We start from the raw sequence: 21,081 nt of genomic DNA, 5'->3' as shown, positions 1-21,081 counted from the left end.
CTCTCTCAGCCCTTTCTAATTATTTCTGTGCTCATACAAACATTCTAGTTGATAAGCAGACTGGGAAATACTAGAAATCCTTTACAAATGAAGTATTTTGAAGGCTATATTTTGTGTTTAATGAGCTGGCAAGCATGTAATTTGGTGAAGGCTATTTCAGGTGGAAATAATTGTTGGTGAGGTGTTTGTATCAGCATGCCCTTCTCGTCTTTCCCAAACCGTCACAGCGGTTCCCCTCACAGAATGGGCTGCCCCAACCTCCCTGTAACTCCTCCACTCAATTACCCTCCATCTCTTCATCCCTCGTTCCTTTCTTTCACCTTGCTCTCCCTTGTCATCAAGATTGACCAGCTTAGACCAGAAGCGGTAGGCAGACTTCGCCGAGTCTCCACCTGTGCCCTGAGAACCGAGCTCACACGCAGACGACTGCTTTAAAGATCCTGCTTCACTGACTAAGGGGGGGATGACAAAGACGACAGCTTGTGTGGGGGATCATTGTCTGTAGCTGCGAGTAGAAATCTTTTCAGGAAAAACAGGATTTATACACAATGATCGTGGGTGTGAAGACAGGGGCACGTATTAAAAGAAGCATCTTTATGTGTGGAGCTGTTGGTTTTTAAACAGTATTTGCATGGAGATGGTCCAATCTTTTTATAATTTTTTTCAGTCTAGTCTCTGCTATGACAGACTGGATTAGAGGGGGCTTTAAGGGCTGTTCTTGTTCTCTAGGTGAGTAACTGTAACACATACAGGACAATGTGCCGGGTAAAAAAACGGAGATAACACACTGACACACAAACGAGATGACACCGCTTCACCGTACGAAAACTAGAATCTATATCTCGAGACGGGCCAATCAGAGAGCCGGAGGCGAAACGCCTCTATATCAAACCAAATGTATAAATATTCCAGATAAATATCGCTCGCTCTCATTCCCTTCAGCAGCGAAACCTCCCCAGTCACCTCGCCACGGCAACCAGAACAGGCCCTGCAGTGAGGTCAGTTGTTATAGCGATGGCGAGAGGCTGGGAAAGGTTACCAACACAAGTATCTACTGTGTGTGTGTGTGTGTGTGTGTGTGTACGGGGGATGGAGAGCTGACAATTGAGAAGAGGATTCTTATGTAACTCTCCCTTTAGGTTGCAGAGAACAGTAGCAGTGGCAGCCCACACTGTATAGTACAGCACAGCAGAGTACAGTAACCTGTTTGTTGGTAAGCCACGAGGCCAGGCTGCTGAACAGGGCCTGGGAGAATGATACTGTATCTCTAAAAGAGAGACCAGGGCCTGGGAGAATGATACTATATCTGCAACAGAGAGACCAAAGGGGACCGTGAACAGAGATGTACTACAGAGGTACAACCAATACAGACACCCAATTCTCCCCTACGTGGGATCAATAAAGTACAGTATATATCTATCTATCTATCTATCTATCTACTGTATCTATCTACACTATTTTATCTATCTATCGATCTATATCTACAGTATCTATCATCTATCTATCTATATCTACAGTATCTATGAATCTATCTATCTATATCTACAGTATCTATGTATCTGTATCTATCTATCTAAATCTACAGTATCTATCTATCTATCCATCTATATCTACAGTATCTATCTATCTATCTATCTATCTATCTAACCGTCTTACTGTAAATTAACATCAGCAGCCACAGATGAAATAAACAGGCCCTCACCCACAGATGAAGCAGATTCATGAGTATGCACACAAGAATGCGCGTGACACACACACACACACACACACACACACGCACGCACACACACGCACGCAATCTCTAAACCCACACAAACACACCACATAAGATAACTATGGGTGGGTGGATCGAGGGTGTGGCTGCTGGGGGTTTTGTGAAGCAATGACTTCCTCCGGCTGAACTCCGTTTACGAGCACCTCCGACACCAGTCTGGCCGGAATGAGACCCGCCCCCCCCCTCCATGTTAAGCACCTCCAGCTGGACTTCTATGTTAGGCGCTATTGTTGACTTACACCAAGGGAAGAGATAAACGGTCCTAAATCAAAAATGCTCAAGAGAGGGACGGTATATGTCTGGGTTTAATTTAGCATTACAAAACAGTGGGTGAAGCATTTCCTGCAAACTAAATAGTTAAATTAATAGTAGAGGAGTGGTACACTATAGGTCAATAAAACTGAATTAACAATTTTTGAACTTACAATGAGACTGTAGTAGTTGAAGTATATTTTATAATTAACTTTTTTTTTCTCAACGAGTTCAGAGGTTGAGTTGAGAATGGAGGTTAGAGCATAGATGCATACATACAAGTACATACTTCTACGAAAGTTTTCAAAAAACCATACAAACTGTTAACCTGGGAATCTGTGCAAAGCCATTTTAGAGAGAAAAAAAAATCACACACAAAGGGGAAAATTGTTCAATTTCTATGCGCCCACCTCGTTGTCATAAGATATGGATGTACCGTAAGGTTATTTGTGTTTGTTGGGAACTGTAGTGCTTGACTGGATTAAAAAACACACTGCATATGTTTGGAAATCTGTTTCCCTGGGCGTAAGAGTGGAGTGAGCGAGCGTGAAGCAGCAGCTTGCGTCTTCTCCAAGAGAGAGGGCAGACACTCTCATCATTAGCTGGGCTGCAATGTGCTCTTCTACCTGATCCAATCTGCACAGCCAGGCACCAAACTGACGCCAGACAGATGTTCTCAACACGAGGTGCAAAGGACTGGGAGGAGGAACGAGAGCAAGTGAACAACAGAGGCAGAAAGAATGGAAATATTCAGCAGAGTACACAATAAGAGCTTAATTATGAATAATACCAATGCTTCTTTGTTCTCGCGTTGGAGCTAGCTGTGGTTCGTCTGGCTTTTGGGAAATAGTTTTTGGCAGCCGTATGGGGGCAGTTGCCTGTCAAAAAAAAATCTCAAATAATAGCATGCAACAACACGTCTAATTATATGACCTAAAGAACATAATCATTTTCAGCGCAAAGTAGTAATTTAATATTGGGAGGTATTTTGATAAAATATAGGTTGCTCTCAGTCCCATGCAACTGAGTGTAAAAAAAGACTACAGAAAGACTATGTTCATGACCCTTGAGCAGGCGGGTGACTGGAGACAGAAATGTTGTCTTCAGAGGAAAAGCAGTCGTAGAGCAGCAGTACGTTACGGTGCTTGACATGCTGACTTATTGGAAAGCACAGTCCTTTGGGGTAAAGACATAATCCTGTCTGCAGTCAAAGGACATCTTGAGGCGTAGAGCACTGAATCCCAGTAGGGCCCGGCAGCATACACAAACACAATAGCAGCTGGCGTGATACAGTCACAATACCTCACTGTTCGCTTTCGCATGTCCTAAAGCAGATCATGAGGCTCTAACCTCCTCTGGGACCTGCTGTAAAATGGATGGATACCAAAGCATGTGCTTCTCCCCGATGTACCATAACAATTACAATATCTAGCTGTGGTCAGAGCGGTCCACCTGGCCTTCCCTGACCCATGGAAAGCAAGGAAACAATCATGCGATTGGTCCCAATCCACAGGCCATCTAGATTAAATCTGTGAGGAGTGGCTGATGAAGACTGCAGTCGGTCGGAAACAGAAAGACGCGCGTCTCTACAGAGCCAGACGGCAGCTACCCATATGGACGACACATGGTATGAGATTGTATACGATTAATATAAGTTATACCTGGAACTACCCTCTGGTAAGTGACACGTATGGCAAAAGGACACGCATAAATGAGATTCATGGTCAGTTCTTGTAGTATCTGACTTACATTGGAAGGCATTAAACCGTGTTAAGGTGAGGTATTAAATCTATATATATAAAAAAACATTTAAATCTCACATACATGGAGCTTATTTCATATGGGTTCTAAGTCTAACAGTCCTTCACCTCTCTTGGTTAAAGCATGCCTAACAGCTGTGTGTCACTGTCTTGGCACTCCTCCATGGTGTGTGATACTCACGGCTACATCCGTGCCTTTGGATTGCGGCCTAAGACATGTGATATATCACATCCAAATCCTGATACACAACTCTTATGACTCCGATCATGAAAGCGCATTGTGTTGCCTCTGGGTATGAAATGCGCTATACAAATAAAGCTTTGATTGATTGATTGATTGATTGAAGTACAGCTACCGTAACGAGCAGAGTCACCAGCGCACCGCTCACCCCAGAGAACGATCCTGTTCAGATGACCTAGAATCTATGGGCATTGTGCCTAAAATAAATAGCACAAAACCAAGTTTCTACCCAAAACTCAAAGTTTCTGTAACTTGGCCGACCCTCGCACAGCTTAGACTGTAGCTTCGGGATACGGGATAAAAAAAAAGAAGTAATGCCCAACACAACAGTGTATTTACATAAGCAGGCTCTTCAGATACTAATGACTGTCTTGTTAATTATCGCTGCAAGAACTAACCTGAACATCTGCATCGATTCAGACTCGAGGAGAGAGCAGAGAACGAGGAGAGAGCAGAGAACGAGAGAGAGCAGAGAACGGGAGGGAGAGGCCCACAATCTGGAGGCAAGTTAGTCACTGAGAGAACAAGCTGTTATAGTGTATTTTGGTAATTGCCCATGATTGATGCAAAACACTGCAAGTGTATAAGGTAAATTGTAAATTGCAGTTAGCGCTAGGGGATCGCCAGGAATGCATAATTGCCATTATCTTCACCAAATAAAAAATAAAATGCATCATCGCCATCACCATCTCCACTCAAACTACTAATTGACTGTAGCCCCCTGATTGCTTTTCATTTGTTAATTCTAATTGCTAGTAATTGTCACCAATACATTGATTGGTGTAATATTAATTTCACTTTCAGTTTGTAAGGCTGCATGATCTGTCGGCTCAGAATGAAAGCAAAATTACTCTTACGCCAAAAAACGGTTTACCCCGTTAATTGCAAATAATTGGAAAATACCCATTTATGTTAGGGATATAATGTATGACACATAGAAGATGCCTTTACAAAATATATTTTGCCATAGGCTAGTCTATTTTGAAGTAATGTATAGGCCTAAGGCTGCGCTTAGATGCCAGTCAGAAACAGTCTCATGACAATTCTCAAACTTGCGTTCACGGTCTGAGACTTGACGTGAGATTTGGTCGTGATCTCCGCTCACGTGGAAATTGATAAATGCCGAACTTGTCGTGGAAATCACCGTGCACCCAGTTTTCTGTCATACGATCAGTTAGTAAATGAGGGACATCATGAGCTTTATGTTAGCTGTGCTCGACATAATTTCATGAGAAACGTGGATTTTGGCAACGCACATAATGAAAGGACCATCATATGTGCTGGCAAAAGGGCGACTGAAGCTCACATTACACTCTCTGAAGAAAGGTACAGGGAAGGTACATTTTTGTCAGGTCTGAAAATAACCATGTATATTCTGAATATGCAGTCAGTTTATCCAAATAACCCGTTTTAAAAAATTGCTTTTACATTTTCGGAGATTGCTGGCCGGGCTGTTTTCCACTTCCTGTAGAAGCTGGGACCGTCATTCGTTAGTGGAAGGCAACAGGCAGTGAAAACTCAAACAGGCTTCTCTTTTCTGTTTTTTCTTTCTCAAATAAACGTATCTAGCTCACACAAAGCTCACTAGTTTGTTGGCATTTAGTTTTGATGGCTGATAACTGGTTACCTGTCAGTTTTAGAATAGATTTTAAGATTATTTTATTAGTTTACAAAGCACTCCATAGTCATGCACCTGAATACATGTCAGGCATGCTTTTATGATATACACCAATTAAGTCCCTGAGGTCCTCTGGCACTGAACTTTTAACGGTTCCTAAAGCCAGGACCAAGAGACATGGGGAGGCAGCCTCCAGTTTTTAAACTCTGGAATACTCTGACAGAAATCCTAAGACTGGCTAAAACTGTGGGAACATTTAAGCGAGATCTTAAGACATACCATGTCTTTCATTTTCATTTTGTACCGTTTCTAATTTTCTATTCTCTTTTGCTTTATTTTCTTTTTTTTATATCTTTTATAATTTTTTTATTCTGTAAAGCATTGTGTGCTACATTTGCTTGTATCAACATGTGCTATATATAAAAAAATTACTTGGACTTGATTGATGAAGTTCATGAATTATGTAGCACAGCAAACAAGCACAGCCCTCTCAGTGTCTAAGCGGAAGCAGGAAGATTTGTCACAGGAAGATCAGACAGAATTGTCAACTCGTTAAACTCCGTCGAGAACTTCAATCTGAGCTGCATTTACATGCACACTTTTTTTTTCTCAATCTGATTGAATTAAATCTGATTAAAGATTTTGAGGCAACTGTTTACATGGTACGTGATGTAATATGATCAGTTGTTTACATGCGCCGAGAATGTAATCTTAACAGCTGTGTGACTCGCAAGCAGGCAGTAGTGGGAGAGTTACTATGGTTACGGAAGCTGTCAAAACTTGACGAGATGGATATCAGTCGTCTGTTCAGAGCGTTGTTTACTGTTGTGATGATCTTAATCAAACAACAGCTTGATAATAACTTCCTGCTACTGAACGTAATGAAGGAGAGATGAGCACAAAAAGAGCTTTTTGGTGATTTGCATTTGCGATATGTGACCAGCCCCTGCCTCCTCCTACAGTAAGACCAGGCATCAGTGGATGAACGTCCGCAGGGAAGATTGGTGGGAGAGAGTTGTATTCCTTGAATTTTCCTAACTTGGATGGAAGCAAAAACCTTCGGATGACCGGCCAATCATTCACAAAGTTGTGTGGACTAGTGAAGGGAGTCATGGCTCCAGATGAGGTCACCACCAGAGCTCCCGTTCCCTGTATTATGCGCATTGCGATTGTTTTCTACAGACTTGGCAGCTGTGCAGAATATCGGCATTCACAAAAGCACCGTAAAAAAGTTCACTTGTATGTTTTGTAAGAACATGTTAAACCTGCCTGGTTAAATGCCTGAACTGATCCAGTTTGACAGCTTTGTTGACATTCTCAAGGATAAGGAACTTGAAGGCATTGGGGTTTGTCACTGCTTTTAAATCAGTTGTTATACTTCTAACTTGAGCTTATTTTATTTATTGTATGTATGCTATTTGGATTGTAACCTTTTGTATTGTAAGTTGCTGCCTCTTGGCCAGGTCGCTTTTGAAAAAGAGATTCTTTATCTCAATAAGCTTACCTGGTTAAATAAAGGTCTAAAAAAATAAAAAATAAAATAAAAATAAAAAAACGAGCCAATGGAAGATCTGATCCGGATGGGAAATGAAGAAGCCTTGATAATAAAAATAAAGCTTTGATTGATTGATTGATTGAAGCCTCAGAAATCGCCAGGAGATTCGAGACGGCGCATTTTATTCCACAAATCATGGGACTGATAGACGGTACACACATCCCTCTCATCCCTCCATCAAATGGCTACAAAGACTTTGTTAACAGAAAAGGCTGGCCTTCCTCCTGCAGGCTGTAGTGGATGACAAATGCTGCCAAGACATTTCTTAAACCCCCCCCGACACCGATTGATATTTTATTGGTGGATTAGATCTCAAACATTAAACCCAAGATCAAGTTCGAGTCTTATTTATGACATGCAGATCATACACGATCAGTTGCACTGAAATTTTACTGGCTCATCTTAAAGTAGTTCCAACCGACCGTTTTGTGACGTCCGTCAGTATTAACAAGCACTGACCTTCGTTACCTGTCATAGGGAAGAGGTCAGTTGTCCCCTGCGGCTGCGTATTGTCCATCTAATTATATATAAGATCAGATCTAGATCTTAAGACATCAATAGAGATGAAGTCTGCACGTCTGTCATCAAATGTTCACTTCAAACTATATGAATTGTAGAATAAACAGATAACATGCTCTAATTGTCTTTCACGAGGGAAATTACCCAGGCTCTGACCTCTGTGCTTTCTCTCCTCTCTCACTCTATCCCTCCATCTCTCTCTCACTCCATCCCTCCATATCTCTCCCTGTTCTCATCCTCCTCTCCGCTAGAGACCAAGAAGCACAGACAGAGAGGAGTTGATCTTGACTTCCTGATTCATGACACGGAGCTAGAGAGATTAAGGTATGACACGCACGCGCTTGATTGGTTCGTGTCCCTGCCGCTTGCTAAACAAACATGGCGGCTCCCGAAGCAACGAGTGGTAACGTTAACGTTAGAAGAATAAACGCAGCTATAAGTGCAGTTATTGCAGAAATAGACTTAATCACAACACAAGAACAAGAATATGCACTAGCGGAGTTTCTCGGTGGAAAAGACGTTTTTGCCGTTCTTCCGACTGGATTTGGCAAAAGTTTGCTGAACGCTGATTGGCTGAAGGTGTTTTGTCTGTCAAGGCAAGTACCCCCGCCCACATAATCGCTCTCTATGGGGCGAAGGCCAGACCGATATTGCGGAGCGAAGCAGTGAGCTTGCTAGATCGGGATGGCCATACCAGGCTATGAGAGACACACAGACAGCACATCCCGAAATTCCTGCCTGCTTTGCAGAATTCTCCAGGAAATGCTACAAAACAATGGAGAGGGCATTTTGTTTTCTTTTTGTGTGGGAGGGAGACTTTGTGGTTCTCCAGATAGCGTTGGAATTTTGTAACACAGACGGGCTGACCTAGTCTTTAGGTTTTAGAAGAATACAGACAGGCTGACCTACTGTAGTCCTTAGATTTTAGAAGCCCACTGAGGGGCTGACCTATAGTCGCCCTGCTACAAACAGCAAATATAGCAGCCAATTTTAAGAACGTCAATTTTACATACAATAATTGCATTTAACATGGGAAGTGTTAGTGTACTACTACTTGCCAAAACACTCAAGTGCATCTCCTTTCTAAAACAACTAAGAGCATAATCTAGTGCTGAAGGCAAAGTGCAAGAACAGCAAACTAAAAATACAATAGGTGCTTAAGAGGGCAGATCCTGGTAGTACTTCTTGAAGAGGTGAGCTTTGAGCCTGCGGTGAAAGATGGGCAGTGACTCTGCTTTCCTATCTATCCATCTGTGGCAGTTCGTTCCACCACTGCGGGGCCAGGACAGAGAAGAGCCGTGACCGTGTTGTTCGACCACAGGGGCCTCGGAGTGACGGGGCAACCAGTCGCCCCGAGGTAGCAGAGCGTAGCGGTCGGGAGGGGGTATAGGGTTTGACCATGGCCTGGAGGGAGGAGGGAACTCTTCCTTTCACTGCCCTGTTGGCTAGTGCCAGAGTTTTAAGCTGGTGTGAGCTACTACAGGGAGCCAGTGTAGGGACCTGAGAAGGGAAGTTGTGTGGGAGATCACCAGGCGAGCAGCAGCTTTCTGGACAAGTTCCAGGGATTTAATGGCTGATGTAGTTCTTTCTGTGAGGAAAGGGTGAATCCTCCTGATGTTGTAACGCATGTGCAGAGAACAAAAGTTGGTCACTCAGGGTCACACCCAGATTCCTCGCAGTCGAGTCGGCGTCACCACTGTGTCTTCAATGGCGATGGTCAGGTCCCGGTGCGGTCAGCCCTTCCCCGGGAGGAACAGCAGCTCAGGATAAATATTCTTTCTTTCATTCGATTTTTCTTTCTATCCATGTTGATCAGGAACTGATGTAATGATTTGTTTGATCAGGAACTCTCCCTCAGAGTTAGGGATGAGACGGTATACCGTAAAACCGTGAACCGCGGTATAAAATGTCCACGGTATTAGAACCGTGACATTCCCTGTGTTTACGGTATTACGTTTACGGTATTACACAATAATGCGCTGCTGAAACTTCACATTTCAAGTTGCTTGCAAAAGTTAATTTTGTAATTTAATATAAGCTCGCTATTAATAAACTGAGCTTAATTACAATAGTGTGTATTTTCCATCATGTGTTGCACTGTAGTTCCTTTAAAGTAAAATACTTGTTTTTTTTATGTGTGTTGGGGAGGTGAAATGCTGTATACCGTGAAATACCGTAAACCGTACCGTGTAACTAGATACCGTACCGTACCGTACAGTAATGCAAAAATCCATACCATCTCATCCCTACTCAGTGGACTAACCCCTCTACCACTGGTTTGCAAATGTACATGAAGGGTCCTAGAATGACTACCAGGGCTTAGTGTCCGTCCTAGAATGACTACCAGGGCTTAGTGTCCGTCCTAGAATGACTACCAGGGCTTAGTGTCCGTCCTAGAATGACTACCAGGGCTTAGTGTCTGTCCTAGAATGACTATCAGGGCTTAGTGTCCGTCCTAGAATGACTACCAGGGCGTTGTGTCCGTCCTAGAATGACTACCAGGGCTTAGTGTCTGTCCTAGAATGACTACCAGGGCTTAGTATCTGTCCTAGAATGACTACCAGGGCATAGTGTCTGTCCTAGAATGACTACCAGGGCGTAGTGTCTGTCCTAGAATGACTACCAGGGCTTAGTGTTGTTGTTAGGTGTTTCATCGTTAGCTAGGGCTGGTAAAATGAGGTTTAACCCTTTATCTCCCACTTCTTCTCTTCCAGATGGGCTACACTCCTATCCATGTTGCTTGTCACTATAGCAACATAAAAATGGATATGTTCCTCCTGCGGCAGCAGGCCGATGTCAACAGCAACACAAGGGTCAGCTCGCCCCACCGGCCACTGCGGTAATACAGCAATCTCAGGACTGCCTCTATCCAGACAAACAAACAAGCATCTTTATTTGTCACACAGCGAACACACATCACACAGAGTAGGGAGGCGGCAACGCAGAAACACACACACACACACACAAAATGACTGGAGCGTCCACCGATGAAACTCTTCTCCTACTCTTCATCCCTTCCCCCGAGGGCAGTGGAGAGCAGACACTAGGCAGCGTGCAATGGGGCCGCGCCCGGGGACGAATCAAGCGCTCTTGTCCGTCTTGTGGGCTTTTCGTTTTGGGTTCTTTATGGGGGACAACACGCAAGCTCCACGCAGAAAGGGCCAGGACCTTCTTGCTGTGAGGCGTCAGTACTAAGTACTGCGCCATTGTGCCACATGTGAGCGATTTTGGGGTTCAGTGTCTTGCTCAAGAACACTTCAGCACACATCCGGGAGCTGGAATCGAACCGGGGACCTTTGGATCCCCAGCCGGCTGCTCTACCTCCTGAGCTACCTCCCACTGACGCGCCATGTTTACGACCCTCCCTCTAGTTTGTTTACACTCCTCTGCTCCAGGAAGCTCAGCAGGGACACAGACATTGTGACATCACTACTGAAGCACAGCTACGTTTTAACTAGGGCTGGGTATCGAGTCGAATTTCAAGAATCGATTCGATTCCGATTCACAGGTTCGGAATCGATTATCACGATTCAATTCGATTCGATTCGATTCAATATCGATTCGGTTAGTGTTATTAAAACCTGTTTTTTTTTTTTGCTGTAACCTTAATTACATGACTGCCAAGTTATGCAACACATCAATACTAGGGCTGGGTATCGATACTGATTTCCAAAAATGAATGAATGAATGAATCATTGAATGAATTAATGAACTATTCATTCCTTGATTTATTCATTTATTCATTAAATAAAAGATCGATTTTGGGATTCATGAATCGATTCTGAATCATTTGATTCAGAATCGATTCAGAATCGATGAATCGATTTTTTAAACCCAGCCCTAGTTTTAACCAAGTGTTTGTTTGATGTATGGTCTATGTCTAGTTCATGTGGATGTCTTGTTATGTGTATTTAGTATAGTACTGTACCAAAGGGTTTTGTTTTGTGTGGGAAACTGCCGATTCCAGTATCATATCTTTCACACTTCCATGCATACCAGTTCATTGATGGTTCATTTTGTCTGCCAGGCCAAAATCTAAAATGTTCACCCCTTGATAGCTATAGCCTACCATGGATGACAGATTGTTGAATATGTCAAAGTAATGAATATTGTGGAGCTTTTTTATATTGATGGATTTGATGTGGATTTAGCCAAGGCTATTCATGAAAATGTGTTATATTCCAATTTATATTGTATTGGTGAATATCTCAAAGCGACATATATTGTGAACCTTCTTTTATTGTAATTTCTAAATGTAATGTGTATTTTTAGACTACAGAAATTAAACTACACTATTCTATAATATAGATTATAATCTTTTTCTGTATTGCTAGAAAAGGCATTCTTCCCACTATAAAGTGACACATTTGTACCTGATAGCCTTGTCACTGGGGTGGTACCTTGTCATTCGGGTGGTACCCTGTCACTGGGGTGGTACCCTAAAGAGACACATTTTGTCCATACAGTATTATGTTCTGAGAGCGTACTGACGGGAAATCCTTAGCAAGCCTTTATCACTGCAAGGTGCATTAAGAGAGCCAGGGTGTCCTTGCCCTGATACCACGCTGTCTCTAATGAGGGCTGAATGTGCTCTGGGGCCCAGAGACTGACCCCACTCCCCTGTCTGCTGATAGAAGGAACTACCTTATACGTTCAAGCGTATGGCCGAGGATAAAGAACACACACTAATTACACGAACATCCTCAATCTGGAGCACCCCTGGATGACCCTGGATTAATGAATGCATACGGTTGAGCAAGGCTACTAAAGACTCGGCAGACTAACTAGTGAGAATCCGCAGGCTGATCCATTTGACCTTTGATAGTTTGACTTTTGACCTTCTGTAGTAATACAAAAAAACTACATGTGCAAATCCACCTCTAAATCCAAGCACATTGATAAAAATCGGGGGGAAAAAATCTTAAAACAAACACAAAGAAATTGCATTCTTACAAAATGCATTGGTTTGTTGTCACTAACAACATCAAGGCATTGCCAGGATATTCATTTGAACATTAACATTTCCAAATTAGGTTACGCCCCTAGGGTATTTAGACATAATCCGACACATTCAAACACCCTACTGTTATAACTATATTGAGGTTACATGATGTCATCTAGCCATTCCCAGCAATTAAACACCTCCCACTGTGGGTAGGAATCACTCAGAATCCTCGTTAACCCCTCGGACCAACCACCAGCCACCATCGCACAAACAGCCAGCTCCCTTGGCCAATCACAACACATGTAATTCATGTCAACGCCCACACAAGTGACAGGAAATTGAATTGCTGCCCAGCACATTGTCTGTCTGAGCACCTGAAACATATCTGTTTATTCACAGCAGGTCAAGTGGCCAGGCAGTAAGGTCCTACAGAAAGAGAAAGGAGGTATAATGGAATTTGATCATGGTTTATGACAAGAGAAGTTATCTAAAATTAAATACTGTACATTTTGGCTTTCACAGCTGTTTAAAAAAAAAAACTGAGCAATCAACACCAAGACAACTTGTTAACATTACTGTTTAAGTATGATTTTTTTTATTTATTAGAATAACTATTTTTGAATATTTATTGTTGAATTGGGATTTTTCCATTTGTATTTTCTGCTAATTGTGCTTTAGTGGAAAATAACATGAACCACAACTCTAGTCTAGATATCTCTAGATATCTCTGTAGTGTATTTCAGACCACTTGCACTAATCTATTCGGTTGATCACTGGGTTGCAGGGGGATTAAAACACGTCTACAAAGCTCCAAATATTTGAGGCAATCAACAACTTAACACGCATTTGGCGTGAGAATGCAAGAATGTGAAAACACACAAACGGACGGATGAAGAGAAGTCTGAGGAGAGGAAAGAGGGGGGGGGATTCGGAGCGGCGCCCGTTTCAGGGGTGTAAAATATGGAGCCGTGTGGCTCGTTGGAGGAGCTGCTCTGCCTGGGGGAACAGATGAAGAGAGGACGGAGTGCCAAGATCTCTCCACTGGAGGGTGGGAGCGGAGGGAGGGCGGGGGGGGGGGAGGGAGAGCGCCTCGCAGGCTGCTGCTCTCCCCCATCGCGGTCTCACACGCCTGCACCGACACGTCGCAGGCTCACGGCGGCGTGGGGAAATCGCTGCTGACAGGGCCCTCGCAAACGTTCACAGCCATTTAGGGCCACTTCCTCCCACACTTTTGCCACAGGCATTTATTGCGAAAGACGCATGATATTAAAAATGAACATTTTTCAGACTTAGTACTTAAGACCATTCATAATTTCTCTGCCGTGCGATTGTCTCCACTCTGCAGACTAAAAACCTCGCTGCTATCACTAACTGTAGAGGATACGATCTTTAAGTACATTTTCTCAACACTACTGTTAACAGTTTGCTATTCAATAATAGACCTTATAAAATAAAACTTGTTGTAAATCCTTGTCAATTTATCACGTTAGCTCTCCGTACAGAAAGTGTTAAATGTGGCCTTCAGTCAGGGCCCCTGGGTAAGCCTACAGTCAGGGCCCCTGGGTTAGCCTACAGTCAGGGCCCCTGGGTTAGCCTACCGTCACCGGCCCCTGGGTTAGCCTACAGTCACCGGCCCCTGGGTTAGCTTACAGTCAGGGCCCCTGGGTTAGCCTACAGTCAGGGGCCCCTGGGTTAGCCTACAGTCAGGGGCCCCTGGGTGAGCCTACAGTCAGGGCCCCTAGGTTAGCCTACAGTGAGGCCCCCTGGGTTACCCTACAGTCAGAGCCCCTGGGTTAGCCTACCGTCAGGGCCCCTGGGTTAGCCTACAGTCAGGGCCCCTGGGTTAGCCTACAGTCAGGGCCCCTGGGTTAGCCTACAGTCAGGGCCCCTGGGTTAGCCTACCGTCAGGGCCCCTGGGTTAGCCTACAGTCAAGGCCCCTGGGTTAGCCTACAGTCAGGGCCCCTAGGGGCCTCTTACCTCGATGTCCACCACCAGCCAGTGCCTCCAGTGAGCTCGCGTTGGCTTGCTGTGGCTCGGAGCGTCTGGGTCCACCATCATCAGAGCATATTTCTTCCCCTGAAAAAAAAGAGTCAGACAGTACAGGGACATTATTTAAAAAGTGTCATCAATATAATGAGGACATTTGGGAACTGTAGCTAGTTGTGAACATATTCACTGGATCGTTCTGTCACTGTCTGACTCTGTACTAAAAGTTAAGGAATTATGGGAGCAGACTGAGTTATCGCAAGAGCGCAGTTGTCATCCCTGGTCCGGTGCCCAAATTCTGCCAGACCATATGATACTGTAGGCTTTTTTTTCTTCTATTTTGTTCACTTCCTCTTCAAACGGCGGCGTCAATCAAGGTTATTTCAATCCCACAAGGTCCTCTAGAAGTAATTACAACATGACTAGTTATGTGTTGGTGTTACATGCAGGTAGGAAAAAGGGTTATTGTTGTTGTAAAACTCAGATAAAAGAAGCTAAACAATGAATACTTACACAAAATGTATGAAATGCGTGTGTGACATATCTAGAGATTCTCTTTTTTAAGACTTCTTTAAAAAAAAAGACCTCTAAAAATGATCCTAATCCAGAATACTTGAATGAGATAAAACAGCGGTCCTGTATTTTTCTGAGGATGCTAATTTCCTCAGTAAAATAATCTGCGTACCTGACAAGCAGCAATAAGCATAACCAAATAAGCCTAATAATAGGATAATGCTGTAGTCTCATAGATAGTGCCTCCAGGTAATACCCAGACTCACAACAATGGATCCTCCTCCAGACTGTCATAGACCGGCTCTCTCTCTCTGGCCCCCTGGGCAGCTTATACACCACGACCTGTTGCCTTCTCAAGACTAATCCTCATTTATACATATTTGCTACCAGGCAAAAACTGTGTGATAATGTAGTTACACTAATATCTAAGTCTTACATGGATGTATATAAAAATAGCGTTGCTTATAAAACAGTGCTACAGGCCACAAGTTGAATTTACGGAATAAGTTCAGTTAAAATCAATCATACAGATCATAAAGTACCTCAAAGGAAAGTTTTATTCTTTGCAGTGCCCTGCGATGCTATGAATAGGGGAACAGTCAGTATTTGTTGAGAGCCATTTAAGAGAATTTTAATGCGCATTTCTTCACACAAAGAAAGGAAATGTGGTCAGATAAATTCAATTGTTTCCATCTTCAATGCCTGTGTGTCTGTTGCTACCTGTAAGAGTCTGGTTATTCCAGCTGGCACTGTGGGAAAAAAAACAACCCGCAAGAGGCTGCCTCTCCACGCTCGCGGTTCACACATTGTGGCATGTACCCTTCTCTCTCTCTTACAGGGACATTTTTTCTCTCCATCTGTCAAAATCCACATTAATTACACTCAGATATGCACAAACGACTCCAGGGAAAAGCAGATGCATATTTCGTGCCTTCTGTATAAAAAAAAATATAACCATGTATGAAAAAAGTATTGGAGTTATTACATGAACAGAACCAATCAATCTCACAACTCAGGTTCTCTTTCACTTTTAGCATGTGCACGTCGAACCTGTCGACCCCCACCCGTGATGCATGTCGTCAGCATGTAGTTGTTGAATGATGTCATCTTCTAGTCGATTTAGTGGTCAGTAAAATGTCTAGAGGTGGACGTCAGCCTACAGAATCTAGCTAGCCTTGTTTTGAGCAGTTTCGAGACAATTAAGTGTTATAAGCACAGAGAATAACCACTCATTGACCGCCATTCAGTTCAGCTCAGCCTCTCTCCGCGCGCCGCAGTGTCACTGTCTGACACAATTCCACTGACTCCCCCATCTGACAGCATGACTAAAATTGTCACGTTTGGAAAACATATAGACTCTCGGAGCCGGCAGCAACATTTCACTGTGACGGTACATTACTATACATGTGACTAATACTATAATCTGAATCTGAATCACTGCACCTAACCTTTTTTATAACCTATGAGAATCCTGACATTTAGAACAAGCACAACAAGAGCTACTAAACACCTCAAACTGAACTCTGTGGATTTAGAAAGAAGTTTGGCGGCTAAGAAACTAAGCCTAGTTTTTTTTTTACGTACAAAGCAAAATGTACTTGGCAATGGGATGAATGAATTGTGACGACTGCCCCCTGGTGGCGGACTCTGGTACATGTGTGAAGGACGCTCGTGTGGGAGTCGATCTTAAATCCCTTTCACCAGATTTTATCTGGCGGGGGACGATAATGAACGCCATCACTGAAACCTTAACCAAGCTGTCCGACCCCCATTCTCCTCAGGCCACCATGGGCTCCTGTAAGGGCTCATTAGATCCACCATGTTTCTCTCATCAACACATTTACTCTCCATTAATTTCTGTGTCGATATGCTCTCTGCTCCATCGTCCTAGTGGGTTATTGCCGGTCTATTCACACTGTGGTAGGAGGTGAGAGGGGTCAACTGTCCACTCTGTCGCGACCGCCCAGAGGGTCCCGTGGCGTTCCTAACAAGAGCGACGCGCGGCTCGGGGTGCGCGTCGGCGCCGGGGCCACGCTGTTCCGACGGTCCGTTAGGCAGAAACGGGGGTGCGGGCCGGAGGCGGGGAGATTGAGCCTGCAGTCTCTTGGGATTAACCTCCCACCGCCTGCTGTGATCACTGCAAAACGGCCCTGTGGGAGGCGCCTCAGACCTCGGCCGGCTGGAATTAGCCCGGCGGCCGGCCCGGCGGCTCGGTCACGGCCGCTGGTCAGTGTTTGAGGGAGCCTGGCTGGGCGGGCGCGCTCTCCGACGCCTCCTCGCCGCTGGACAAAATGGCCTCTCCTCTGACAGGATGCAGAACTCACCCTCCATTTCACATTCCACACATGGGGATGGACTACAAATGACAAGGAATAGTCTAATAGCTCCCGCCCCACTGCTGGTGATAATATCATTCTAAAAACACACTTGAACACACTTTTTAATGTTGTTTTTTTAAATATATTTTTGATACATACACGTGGTCGCGGGGACAGCGTGCAGACATGAAACGACCCTCCTGCCGATAGCGTCAGATGTGCGTCTATTTGCAACACAGAGAAGCGCGGAGAACAAAGGCGGCGTGGAGGCCGGCGTCTCGGAGGGTGTGAACTACTGCCTTACCTCTGAGTGAACTCTGCCGGGGCTGGGAATCAGAGGGAAGTCTAATGGGGGGGCTCTCGCGGAGCTGCGGGGGTATTGAGCCACGCTCGTTGCCTGCACTGATGGCACTCCGCACGGGGCGGGAGAGAGCGCTACGATGGGGGAGGGGCTCGGGAGGGAGAGGCCCCTGTGTGAGTTTACAAGTTCATGGTTTATCTCTGACCCGATACCAACCATGTCGTCCCTGTAGCTGCCTATTAATATCCCTGCTGCTTTATCCTCCGTTCTCTCCTTCGGCCAAACCCCGCGCGGAACTCGCAACCGTTTCATTAAACGGCCGACTGTGCTCGCCGCTCGACCGGGGGCAAAGCAACGCATCGATCTCAAATCCCTCTTTAAGTAGCGAAAACACTTGAACTCGTTTGGTAATTAACAGGTATCTGTGTTGTGATTAAGAGACGGCCATGGCTTAACGGCCATCGACTGCAGCTTAGAGCAAGGTTGAAGGATCGATCTGTAAACACAAAAATCTCTTCCTTAAACAACACTGGAAGACAGTGATTTTGATGGTAATGGAATGAATATTGTTAGTGATACAGATCTTAGACTGAGGGAAAAAAAGCAATTACCTAATTGCATCACATCAAAGCAACTAGCAAAAATGAGCACAAGGAAATACCTCCAACATGCAGTGAATAGAAGATTTACACACACTTTCGCAATTACTGTAACAAGGCTACCTGTAGAGCAATACAGTACATACTAGGGCTGGGTTTAAAAAATCGAATCAAATCATTCAGAATCGATTAATGAATCCCAAAATCGATCTTTTATTTAATGAATGAATGAATAAATTAATAAAAAATGTATTAAATAAATAAAAAAAGGAATGAATAGTTCATTAATTCATTCAATGATTCATTCATTCATTCATTTTTGGAAATCAGTATCGATACCCAGCCCTAGTATTGATGTGTTGCATAACTTGGCAGTCATGTAATTAAGGTTACAGCTAAAAAAACAGGTTTTAGTAACACTAACCGAATCGATATTGAATCGAATCGAATTGTGATAAATCGGAATCGAATCGATTCTTGAAGTTTGAATCGATACCCAGCCCTAGTCCATACTGTAGGTAAGGAAGGAGGAGGAGAGAGGGGGTTGAAGCAGTGTTGAGAGGAGGAGAGAGGGGGTTGAAGCAGTGTTGAGAGGAGGAGAGAGGGGGTTGAAGCAGTGTTGAGAGGAGGAGAGAGGGGGTTGAAGCAGTGTTGAGAGGAGGAGAGAGGGGGTTGAAGCAGTGTTGAGAGTAGGAGAGAGGGGGTTGAAGCAGTGTTGAGAGGAGGAGAGAGGGGGTTGAAGCAGTGCAGGGGGATCCTTGGGGAAGGTCAACTGTGGTCCACGAGACTTGTTCTATCAGGGTCAGAGGACGAGGTTCGCCCGGGTCAGAGGTCATGGCGACAGCAGTAATTAAATCCTGTCTGGGGAGAGGTGGGAGCAGGAGGCCTGCAGATGAGATGGAGATGGAAGGGGGACCGTGGCCATTTTGCGGGTACAGGGCCGTGTGTGACCTTTGGCGGGTGCTCACCTAGAGGTCACCGACCTCAGGGGGGAGGAGGTCCTTATTGCCATTAATAACAGCTCCCGCTCATATGGGGAGAGGCTTCCTGAACCTCACTCTACCCTCTCACACAGGAACAAAGGGCAGCACAGTCATCTGCCAAAGAGGAAGACACTCAGACAAATATTCTGGCGGCCATCAATGAAAACCTCTCAGTCACCATTTTGTTGCTGAATGACCTTGATGACAAGTTCTCAATATTGTTCAAAATCTATATAAAAAACCTATCATACTTCTACATGTTATCAGTTGATCTGGTTACATTTTGGTCGTGCAACAACAACCAGGAAGGACCTAGCGGAGAATCAAACCCAGGCAGGTGAAGGAGGCATTGAGATAACATTCAAGTGACCTTGTTGGGCTTGGATCAGACAAGTGACGAGAAAAAATATGACCTGCGTCATCCTGAAGATACTGTCACTGTCTATTGGACGACTGACTCAGAGATTTGATTTGCATGCATACAGTATTATACAGTAAAAAATAAATACAAATAATAAAAATAAAAGCATAAGTGTAAAGTGTGTTTAACGCTGTGTTTGTGCAATTACAAGACAGCTGGCCTCAGCCAATCAGGATTGAGGTTAGGAATACATCACCTTTGGGCATCATCATGAAATTGACAATGAAAATTTTAATTTCCAAAAATATTCCTACATTCCTACACTGTATAAACGGCAGTTCTCAGTGATATGCTAACTAGGGCTGTCAATTTAACGCATTAATTAGATTAACTAATTATGCAAATATTAATGCGTTAATAAAAATTTACGCAAATTAATTGCATTCATCGATTTCGGTAGGTGGCACAGTTGCCGCGTCGTTGACCCCGTAGGCTACGCTACGTTATTGAGCCCGTAGGCTACGCCACGTTATTGAGCCCGTAGGCTACGCCACGTTATTGAGCCCGTAGGCTACGCCACGTTATTGAGCCCGTAGGCTACGTCATATGTCACGCAAAAGCATCATTGCCTTCAAACAAACTTGAGGCAGATAATCACTTTGCTTTGCCCTCTAAACAGAAAGTTTACTTTAAAAAAACCTTGAGATGGGACAGTTAATAAGAGCGTGGTCGTGTGCGATATCCACAAGAAAGAATTTGCATTCCATCTGAGCAGTTATTGCTTGACTTGTCTTTGAATTGAAATATCTTAATTTGGCTTTTGCCAGCAAGAAATGGATATGTGATCAATTAGCGATTAAACATTCATTAACTACAGATCATGTAATTAATTCGATTTTCTTTTTTTTCCGTTTGACAGCCCTAATGCTAACCCCTAACCCTCTGATCTTCTTTTTAGAGAAAGTTGATGTTTGCAGTAGATAAATTATGTGACACTTTAACAATCTGCTTTTGAAAAGGAGTACATTGCCTGCATTTTTTCAAGTCTGTTTGTTGTTCTTTTAAGGGCATGTTAGGACAGCGCCAACGTTCAGATGACAGCTGGAAATGCCCAGTTTGCCAGAGAGCTTGTGCCAATGAAAATTCGCTGAAAATGATTACCGATCTGAGGACTTCCTACTGAACTTGTCTATTTTTAACTCGGCCTCCCTCCCACACAAGAGGGGCATGAAGAGGTTCCTGAAACCATGGCCAAAGGAACCACACCTGGCACAACGAGAGCAGCCTTCACCAGAACACAACCCAAACCCGACCGTGCGGAACTACACACCGCTAACAAACGAGTCGTTGGTTCA

The 21,081-nt window shown here is 44.1% G+C and overlaps 1 protein-coding gene across 1 annotated transcript in view; it reads right to left on the bottom strand.

Annotated features, from left to right (window-relative positions):
- Positions 1–21,081, bottom strand: part of pebp4 (phosphatidylethanolamine binding protein 4) — a 64,940-nt gene that overhangs the window by 26,813 nt on the left and 17,046 nt on the right. Inside the window, exon 4 of the mRNA XM_084456992.1 lies at positions 14,643–14,741. Coding sequence (XP_084313118.1) covers positions 14,643–14,741 — 99 coding nt within the window. The remainder of the gene's footprint in view (positions 1–14,642; positions 14,742–21,081) is intronic.

The sequence above is a fragment of the Borostomias antarcticus genome (assembly GCF_949987555.1).
Source record: "Borostomias antarcticus genome assembly, chromosome: 23".
Lineage (NCBI taxonomy): Eukaryota > Metazoa > Chordata > Actinopteri > Stomiiformes > Stomiidae > Borostomias > Borostomias antarcticus.
Note: the sequence above shows the minus strand (reverse complement) of the source record. Positions and strands in the feature narration are given on the sequence as shown.